Source organism: Micromesistius poutassou (assembly GCF_964030765.1).
Source record: "Micromesistius poutassou genome assembly, chromosome: 2".
NCBI lineage: Eukaryota > Metazoa > Chordata > Actinopteri > Gadiformes > Gadidae > Micromesistius > Micromesistius poutassou.
In genome coordinates, this window is record NC_140272.1 from 19,679,940 (window position 1) to 19,689,939 (window position 10,000).

Sequence of the window (10,000 nt, forward strand, 5' to 3'; positions counted from 1 at the left end):
ATATATATATATATATATATATATATATATATATATATATATATATATATATATATATATATATATGTGTGTGTGTGTGTGTGTGTGTGTGTGTGTGTGTGTGTGTGTGTGTGTGTGTGTGTGTGTAGTGTTACTGAAACTGAATAGAGAAATGCTAATTTAAATACAATGTACACATTTCCAATATAAATCGTAATTATGTGATTTCTGCATTTACTGTAGGCTACACTGTATTTTCACCTCCATATTAAGAAGTCTGCTGTCATTTGGTAAAACAAGACCAAACGAGTAAAGTGATAGGTAGGTCGATTACAAATGGCAATAAACTATTAAACAAAATATGATTAGGTATAGCGTACAGGTTATGTGTATGACGTTGTTATTACACTGGATTTTACAGTATACAGTTTGCATAGTTTCATAGCAGAGCCAACCCGATAAGCCGGGCTGTTTTGTTTGTTTTTAAAACACAACCAAGAGAAGCAGATATGTCAACTGGAGGAAAAGAAAGTGAAGCGACATTATTGTATTGGAGTTATATCTGTTGCAGTGACATCGGGGAACTTTTAAAGTTGAGAAGATATGCAACACGTGGGGAAAAGCCCCTTCAATGGTTTTGTTCAAAAGAAATCACTGCACTCAAACTTCCCTTTACCATGTAGTCACAAAGTTGTAAGCGCTTCACTAAATCAGGTAACACCACAGCACTCGACTTTACAATAGCGGGCGACCACTTTACGATAAACTGAATGCATAAAGTATAAACATTTTTTTTTTCCACCCCGGGTCAGAAGTTAACGCACAAAAAAAGCGAACTTAGAAAAGTCGTAGAGAATGCGTGTAGGGACAGTTTCAACGCTATCTCCTTAACCTGACCATCTTGCAGAAGCAGCTGCGCCCGAACGATGACATTAAACACTAAACCACACCAAACCCTCTGCTCATTTCACAGGTGTTATTTATTTGTTTATTTCACCATATGCACATTTTCTACGAGCGGCATCAAACCACCACCAACCTACCACGACTACAGAGGCGGGCTGCGGTGTATATAACAAGGCGAACATTACTATCTGTATTTAGGATGATGATCATGATTATCGTTAACTTACCGTGATCGACAACGGTACTGTAGGTGCACGCGGAGGGAGGATATAATTCGCTAAGATAATGAGATGTGCAGCGTGCAACACAACCACACTGTAAACACTAACAATATCACTCCGCCCGGGGACCTAACTTAAGTTCGACACTAAAAAAAAAAAAAAAAAAGAGAGCTGCTGCTGCCGTTGACGGGAGAGAGAGAGAGAGAGAGAGAGAGAGAGAGAGAGAGAGAGAGAGAGAGAGAGAGAGCGATGTTTCATGTGGGGGGGGAAAAGAAAAAGCAGGGTTATGGACAGTGCCTGTACTTCCTCGTAAAAAAAGAGAACAGAGCTCCTTTATAATTATGGCTATGACATTTTTTTTTTTTAAACGCGGCTCGAAAGAGAAGAGAAGAGAAGAGAGAGAGAGAAAAAAAAAAAAAAAAACGCGGATTTGGATGTTGTTATTTTCTGATGTTCCAGGACCGTGACGTCACATCCACCTGCTGGGTAAACAAGGTTGACGACGCGGATCCTTCTTCTTTACGCACACACACACACGTTGGCAAGAAAGTCGTTCGGTTGAAATCCCCGTCCGTGTCCGTGAACGAATCCTTTTACGTGGGGAAATGTAATTATTATGCGTTAGCTTTTTTGCCGTCGTGAGTGAGACGGACGGGGGGAGCCGCGGATTGTCCGAAAGCTAAAATGTCGAGGGTGACTAATTATCCTGCAAGTGAAGCAGTCTCTCTCACCGTTCCTCCTATTCCTGCCGTAGTGCAACCGTGCGGGGTTGTCGTTCCTCTGATCCCTGCGAGTGTATGAAACGACTCGCCGTGTTCATAAAGGATGTTTTATCCTCCAGTCGTTAAGCACTTGCAAACTTTTAATGGGGTTCGTTTAACTTTTCAAGAAGACTGCAGGGCGAGTCGGTATGCAGGTGTTAGAAGTTCTGATGCAATGATATTGTGTAAGATTTAGGTCGGATTCAGTGCGTCGTGATTCATGAGGCTTTGATGAATACAAAGTCATCTCGCACGGTCCTATCTCCCTTGCAACATAGGTGCAAATGACCCCCCAGTTGTGAACACTTTGGCAGAGTTAAGACATCATGAGGATAATTAAAGTGTCTTAAGACAGAGAGCGATCACTATCTGGAGACAGACGTCGGTTAAATAGTCAATTTATCGGCCCGCTGAAAAGCAACATTAAACCATCTGCGGGAAACAATACTTGAAGTCGTTTTGTCCTTGACCAAGGTCTGAAAACCCCAGACTACTGTCGTTTATTATAAACGACTTTGCATTTATCACGGTTGTATCTACAGTGAGTGAACGACGCCAGGGGCTCCTAGACCGTCGTTTTCCTTAGGATAGAGCGCCACCCTCTGACCAAATAGGGATACACTTTTGACATATATTTAGTAGTCCTATAATACCATTCATTATGCCAGGCCTAACTTAAATTTACAAAGATCAGTTAACAAATGGCACTGAACTCTGTTACAGTAAATGCCGTACTTTACATGGACGACACTTATCTTTTTATAGACCGCGGTGTAGACAGTATGCTCATGTGTGCTGTGTGCAGGTGATATTATTGTGTTGATATGAAAACAAAACCAAAGATAACCCAGAGAAGAAACTGCTGAGAACCGTTTTTTTTTTTTTTTTTTGGACTATCCTCAACTCTGACGAAATCTCAAGCATCCGCACTGAGGCTAACAGCTCCAGGGCATTGAGAAAGATATATCATCCCTGCTCCACAAACCCACCCCGCCACTGTTGTGTTTTGCAATGACCTCGGAGCTACGCCTGCAGAGCCACCGAAGCGCAGCCATCAGCACTTTAATTCCTGTCTTGTTTTTTTTGTTTTTACCAATGATCATGTCGCTATATTCATGAAACTGCCCTGCCCATCCTCGTACACTAACGCAGACACTGACACATTTCTAGACAAGGCATATCACAATAACAATGTAGTTACACCATCTTTTGCCCTGGATAGTTTTGTCGGTCGGGGTGTTGTTGACTCCCGGCTGAAAATATACTGGGTTCAATCCCCCATGTCCATAGTCTATCCATCTGTAGGTATCCTTGAGCAAGATAAGTCACCCCACGCCTGCTCCCTACCTACATGTATCTGAAATGAGGGAGGTTGCTTTGGATGAAGGTGGCAAATGACCAACAACAAAAAAAATGGTCAAATGTAAATGCCTGATTTATTTATTCTGGAAAATAGTGTGCAGAAGCTTATTTGCATGATATATCAGATTAGCCATTAGCCATCAACCCATGCCAACCCTCTTGCCAGTTCACAAACACATCTGAAACTCTTTAATGCGGTGACATGGAAAAAACCCAGGCCTCTTTTAAAAGTCATCATCGACGGGGACAAATGATTTGTCAAAGGCATTCACTGGTGTAGGCCAAAAAAAAAAAAAAAAATCAAGCTTAGTTAGATTATTTAAGTAGCACTATCGGTCACATTCAATTGACACCTCGTGTGTTTGGGCTAGGAGACTGCGGTGGCGTTGGGTGGATATCACGCTGAGACCTGCAATTGATAGTGTGCACTTACTAATTAAATGGAGGATCGCTATCGGTTACATAACATGCTCTCCACATGTACTCCCACACACAACAAAGTCATTAGCTTTCTGCTAATTGGGTAATTGCGCAAATGAAGCGAGGCTCCTCTTGATTTCCAAAGGGGGGCGACTCCCACACACAGTGATCTCCCATCGCTCCTGGGGGCAGACTGGGATATGAATGATGGAGGTTTGACTTCAACAAAAAATCTATAAAGCAGAGTAATTCTGGAGAAGTTTGTCTTTGTAGGCCTACATCCGCCTATCGTGGTAATCTAAAAAAACCAAGAACAGACAACCCAGAACAAACATTAAATGATTGTTCTAATCCACCACATGTGCTCTGATTTTCAATCCCATAGTGATTTTATATAATTATATAGTAGTAGTAGATTTTATATAATTATGCATTATATAATAGTGAAATTATATAATGCAGCCTGAACAGATATCTTTTTAAACATCCTTTCCTTTATTTGAACCCATGTTACTTGTGACTTGTAGTCACATCGTAAGTAACCTGGTGACGAACCTGAGCAGAACCTGAGTAGGATCTGGGGACAGACCACAGACCCTGTTGGGGGACTGGGGACAGATCAGACCCTGCTGGTGGACTGGGGACAGACCACAGACCCCTGGTGGTGGACTGAGAACAGACCACAGACCCTGGTGGAGGACTGGGGACAGACCAGACCCTGCTGGTGGATGGGGGACAGATCAGACCCTGGTGGAGGACTGGGGACAGACCAGACCCTGCTGGTGGACTGGGGACAGACCACAGACCCCGGTGGAGGACTGGGGACAGACCAGACCCTGCTGGTGGTGGACTGGGGACAGACCAGACCCTGCTGGTGGTGGACGGGGGACAGACCAGGAAGCTGATAACTCCTGTAACTCGTCACGGAGGAGGAAGAAGCTAAGGAAGTCATACTAGTTCCTGGGAGGAGTGCGCTAGAATAATAAACCCCTCCGGTTTACAGAACAATGGAGCCATCTACAGGAAGAGGGCAGAGTAGGCGTCTCTTCCTGCAGAGGCCCGGTAGTAGTACCTCGGTTATACAGTAGTAGGCCAAACTGAAGACGCTCTAAAACCATTATAGTCTTCTCTGTCGTAGAGAGACGGGGGGGGGGGGGGAAACAAGCTTCAAGGCGTGAAAGTACAACAGGCGGAACATTCTGCTGATGAAAGCCAGCTCTGTAGTCTGACTAGAGCGGTCGGTGTCATCTGGACAGAGCTGGGAGACCAACACAGAGCTTGTACTCTTGAACCTTGTCGTTAAACTCTGGTGTTTACATCACGTGACACGCGGCCTCCAGCCCTTGTCCACCACGTTCATGCTCTCTGCCATTGTTACCACCAACAACCATATACTACGTTGTGTTATGTGTGGGGCTGTAATATAATATTGTGACATTGAACAATTAATGACTTATTTTTTTACAGGCCTGCTTTATTTTTATGTATAAAAATAAATTGTGTAGTGGCACCCAAAAAACTTCCCCTTGGGGCGAAATTAAGTTATAGTTTATTTTTATTGGTGCTCATGTGAGTTCTTATGTTACCTGTTAAAATCCAAGGGCAGTGATTGGCTACGGGCGCCCACAAAGTATGATAAATCAGCTCAAAATGATTATTGAAGATGGAAAACTGCCAACTCACGGAATCATTACATCTAATGAGGATTAACGCGATGCAAAAGTCCCGTACCAGAAGCTTAGACAAACAAAAGAAAAAACAAGAAGATCTTTTTTTAATTTTATTGGCTTTTATTTCTTATGCTTTTCGAAATCATTTTGACATCCTACTAAAACGCTACACTAAACCCATCAGTCAAAAGGGTCGTTCAAAAATAGTCCCTATTGGCAACGAAGCCATGGTTCTTCAGCTGGTTCTGTCGTCGTTCTGAAACAGTATACAGGCATTCATCGAACGGGGAAATGGCTTTATTTATAAAGTGAGCATATGCTCTCATGTTGTTTAAAATGCGCATTATACATGGAGTGAAAAAAAAACAGTACTCGGATGGACTGGACATCCGTTAGGTAATAACTCACGGGTGTCTGATGTATCTTCAGCCTTTGACATTGTTATGTATACACTCAAATGGAAAAAGCATATTTAAAAATATTAACCATAATTTACCTTATTTTAGCTTCATTTTAGCATCATTATCCACCAAAGCTGAAAGAAACTATCAACGCAAAAAGGATTTTCCGCCTAAGATGCATTGTTAACACACTTCTAGCTGTACAAACAAGACAATATTTTCTACAAAAAAATTACCCTTGATTTACTGTTGAATTTACAAGAGAAAAACAATCAAATGTTTGTGGGGCATTTTAGGGCTACAAAGAGGGTGTGACATTTTCAAAACCACAACAGGTTAAAAATGATTATTATTGAACTAAGTATGTTTTTAGTAAGTCACTTGATGTTAAAGTGGTTCATAAGACAGCCCTGCCATTCAGGAGCAGACGTGGTTTCAAACCAGCATATAAATGTGCAACACGTAAACTAAATGCGTTCTCAAGACATGAGGTTTATTTAAAAGACTCACGAAATCTTCTGTAAACACACAGTGTATTCACCTCATGTCGGTAATCGAGATATCAACATTCAGCTTTGCTAAATACTTCCCTAAGAAGCTCACAAACTAACTGAGGTCCCAAAAAAAAGTGCTTTGGCACCAAGAACATCAACTGGCTTAAAAGTACATGAAGAGAAGACCCTAAAGTCCAATTCAACGTATCTACAAAAGATAAAATAGTTTGACCACTGCCGATAAGCCTAAGGAGAACTAGTTCCATGAGGTGTGTGCAGACCATATTGGTGGCAGTAAAGCAAAGGTTAAAATAAAATCTAAAAAAACCAAGGCAGTATCTTCAACAAAGGTCAACCGGACATGGTCAAAGTTGAACAAAGGCGTTACGTTCCAATAAAATGTATAAAAATATATTGATAACCTGTTCCTTGATTGATGCAATACATTGTTGTGTTGTTGTGTTGTGGAGATGGCCGTATGTCAAGGGAAGTGTAAAGTTCAGATCTTTCTTATCTTTTCTTAAAAGGACAAAATTGACAAACGCGAATGCATCGGAATCTAGTGTCTTGAACGTCCCCCTTCAAAAGCGTGATGTTCCTGATGAGCTGCAAAAAAAAAAATAATGTATACATTTAGTCAATCATCAAATTTCAATCACGTAATATAGTAGATTGCAGAATTTCCATAACATATTTAATCGAGTGTTTCTAGTCCTAAAGTCAACCTAAAAGGACTTCACACACTTAATGATGGAAGGATATTCTTATCATGGAGTGCTTCAAGGCAGAAATAAAAATGTCTTGTGATAACCACCCTCATTGACCGAGTCTGCAACATGATTAAGTATAAACAAGTTAATGGGGTCAAAAGCTAAACAACTCCCAACATATGCCACGGACACTGACCAGAACTTTATCCCAAATTAACTCTCTGATACATCACATCGTCATAATTAGTCCATTTCAGAGCTTAGGGCTACAGGTTGTTATCAAATGGTCTGTGAAGCCCTTTGACATTTTAACTACGATCACGGGCAAAATTCGCCCGCTTAATATGAATCATCAGAAAATAGTGGAATTCCTTTCTGCATGGGACCATATGCACACACAATTTCTCTTCAAAAAGGCAATTTTATGAATACACACCTCTTACGTGGTACCCTCAAACAAATCAATATTATGTAATATTATGAGTACTATGTAACTTTAAATCCCTTCTGAAACAAACATCCATTCCCTCGTGTCGCTTTTACTCGAGATACTCGAGAGATTAAAGAGGGACATGGACCGTCAAAATGCCATGTTGGACACAAGCAGGCTTTAAAATGATTGAATTCGATTTCACCCCCAATAGCCAAATTCCTCCTTGACACATCATTGACCCTGAGCCCAACGTTAACATGTAAGCCAGGGCTGTCTACCACCAGTCCAACACAGACAACTGCACTCTAGTCTGCAAATGTTGCCCACTTCAAATAAACAGACAAAAGGAGAGAGACATTTATTTCACCATATGTTCCACTGCCAAAATGGCCATAGTCTAGTTGAGTGTTACCCCAAGGGGGTAGAGTGTATTTCATAGACACACACACTCATGGATGACAGTGTTACATTGTTTGAAAAGAAACACTGCAAAAACAATTGTTGGATGTAACTAGGCTTCCAAAATGTTTGACATTGGACAGATAGGAAAATACATAAAACTAGGTCAAGGCATGCCAGGGCATGCCTCTGTGCGCCTGTTTCCAGAAACTAATCGCTGTAGAACTACTGGGACTCAGCATATCTGAAGAAGGCATACCAAGGCATTTAACCCTGGAAGGGTTGAAAAGATTAAAGCCTATTATTCAACATGGTTTTCACTTTCATTATCTGAATGTTATTAAGATGATAAAAAGACAGTGTGTAGTGTAACAGACACACACACACGGTGTGTATGAAATACCTCATAGTGGCACCATGACATGGAAAACATCACGGTATAAAAGTAATTTATGCAACTAAAGGAAAAGACAGAATAAATTGTAGTCACACACTGGACAAAGGTTCCATACTTACATTTATAAAACACAGCCTTAAAGGATATTTGAGGGAGGAGTTCATAGATCTTGGCCAAGACGCTAGCTTCTGGAGCAAGAGGAGCGTTTCCGTTCCACACCTGCACCACGTCTTCCCGATCGCGCACGCTCACGCTCACGCCAATGACCTCGTCCTCTGTCCAGCAGAGAAACAAGCGGAGACACAAACTCATTTAATATAAATCATGTTATCAATATGGCTCCGTATCCAACGTGAATATGCAATCGATTGTTCATCAGGCGTCGATTGATATCACTAAAAAGGCTTTGTGACTTTGTGAGTATCGTCATAAGCATCGTCATAATCCACGGAAGCATCCTCCTTGGTGGTATGATTCACGTTCGACGACCTGTCCTCTAACGGCGGCAAACATGATGAGGCCGCGACCTTGAGACCAACTCACCAGAAGCACAGTAGTCAGCAAACTGCTCCCCGATGGTAGCCAGCAGCAGCTCCTTCCACACCAACGCCTAACAGCAAGCAACAAGCCCAGGGCGACGGTTTAGTGTTTCAGCAGCACCGCCTTGAGACAGGGTCAATGTTGTGTGTGCGACCCAAAACTTACGGTACTGTCTTTCGGTACTTTCATCTTCCAAACACCACCTTTGGCGTTGCTCTCCTCTTCCCTGTAAAAAAAACAACAAAAGAAAAAGAACAACATAAATGAATGATGAAGTTTCCCCCGAGCATGGAACCCTCAACAACAACAGGGCGACCTCTTCGACCTCTTCATCATCTTGGGTATGGCGTTCTGTGCATTGCCAGGGCCGCGAGCCACCTCAAACTGGATCTGGACCCCGACTGTTTTGGGTCCAGACCCCCATCGTGTAGGAGCTGCTCTACAGTAGCACATTAAAGAGGCGGATAGAGGGGGGGGGGGAGGAGACACGTACCACAGCGGCCTCCTCTCTCCGCGCATCAGGTGGTAGCTACATCTCAACGGCAACGCTGTGACTTGGGGAATGTTGTTGTACACACTCCAGAATGTCTGGAATGATGGGGGGAGAGAGAGAGAGAGAGAGAGAGAGAGGGTTAACACACTTTAAGAGTGGGATTGGAGCTACTTTAAGGCTATTAATATTATAAATATTATTATTAATAAATATTTTGCACAAGAAATGTTTATAAAGACTTTATAGTTTATTGTTACCAGTGTAACAGAACATGCATAGACAATATATGACAATGCAAACGTCCAACAACATATTGCAGCAGTACCATTTCTCATTAGATGATAAAAGATCTGCGTTGGCAAAAATCGTACCTGAACAGTTTTAACTGTATATATCTTTTTGAGATTTGATGCACATTCCGCAGCAGTAGTCCCTGGTAACGACCTGGAATAGAAGATATTATGGGTTGAAAAATGAATTTATGTTCCATAGAGAAACAATTTGGAAAATAATTGAATTCATGAATTGAACATTTGGTGTAACTATCTGGAAGAATGGTTTTTACTTGCACAACACCCTCACACACACACACACACACACACACACACACACACACACACACACACACACACACACACACACACACACACACACACACACACGTAGCTTTATGGCCTTGGGTCGGACCATTTAATCATCGCTTCCTGATGTCCGCCTCTGTTGTTAGATAGTTGAATTACACTTGGACCGACCGGTCGGTCAGCCCTTGGTGGGTCGTGAAAGTCAATGACACAAATCAGCGAATAACACTAAC

The 10,000-nt window shown here is 41.9% G+C and overlaps 1 protein-coding gene across 1 annotated transcript in view; it reads right to left on the reverse strand.

Moving 5' to 3' along the window:
- Positions 1 to 5,457: 5,457 nt before the first annotated feature.
- LOC311338459 (eukaryotic translation initiation factor 4E type 3-like) overlaps positions 5,458 to 10,000 on the reverse strand; it is a 5,169-nt gene continuing 626 nt past the window's right edge. The window contains exons 2-7 of the mRNA XM_084463735.1: positions 9,558 to 9,630; positions 9,187 to 9,281; positions 8,859 to 8,919; positions 8,697 to 8,763; positions 8,273 to 8,428; positions 5,458 to 6,820 (exon numbers count right to left, since the gene is read on the reverse strand). Of these exons, the coding sequence (XP_084319861.1) occupies positions 6,774 to 6,820; positions 8,273 to 8,428; positions 8,697 to 8,763; positions 8,859 to 8,919; positions 9,187 to 9,281; positions 9,558 to 9,630 (499 nt within the window). The 3' untranslated portion in view covers positions 5,458 to 6,773. The remainder of the gene's footprint in view (positions 6,821 to 8,272; positions 8,429 to 8,696; positions 8,764 to 8,858; positions 8,920 to 9,186; positions 9,282 to 9,557; positions 9,631 to 10,000) is intronic.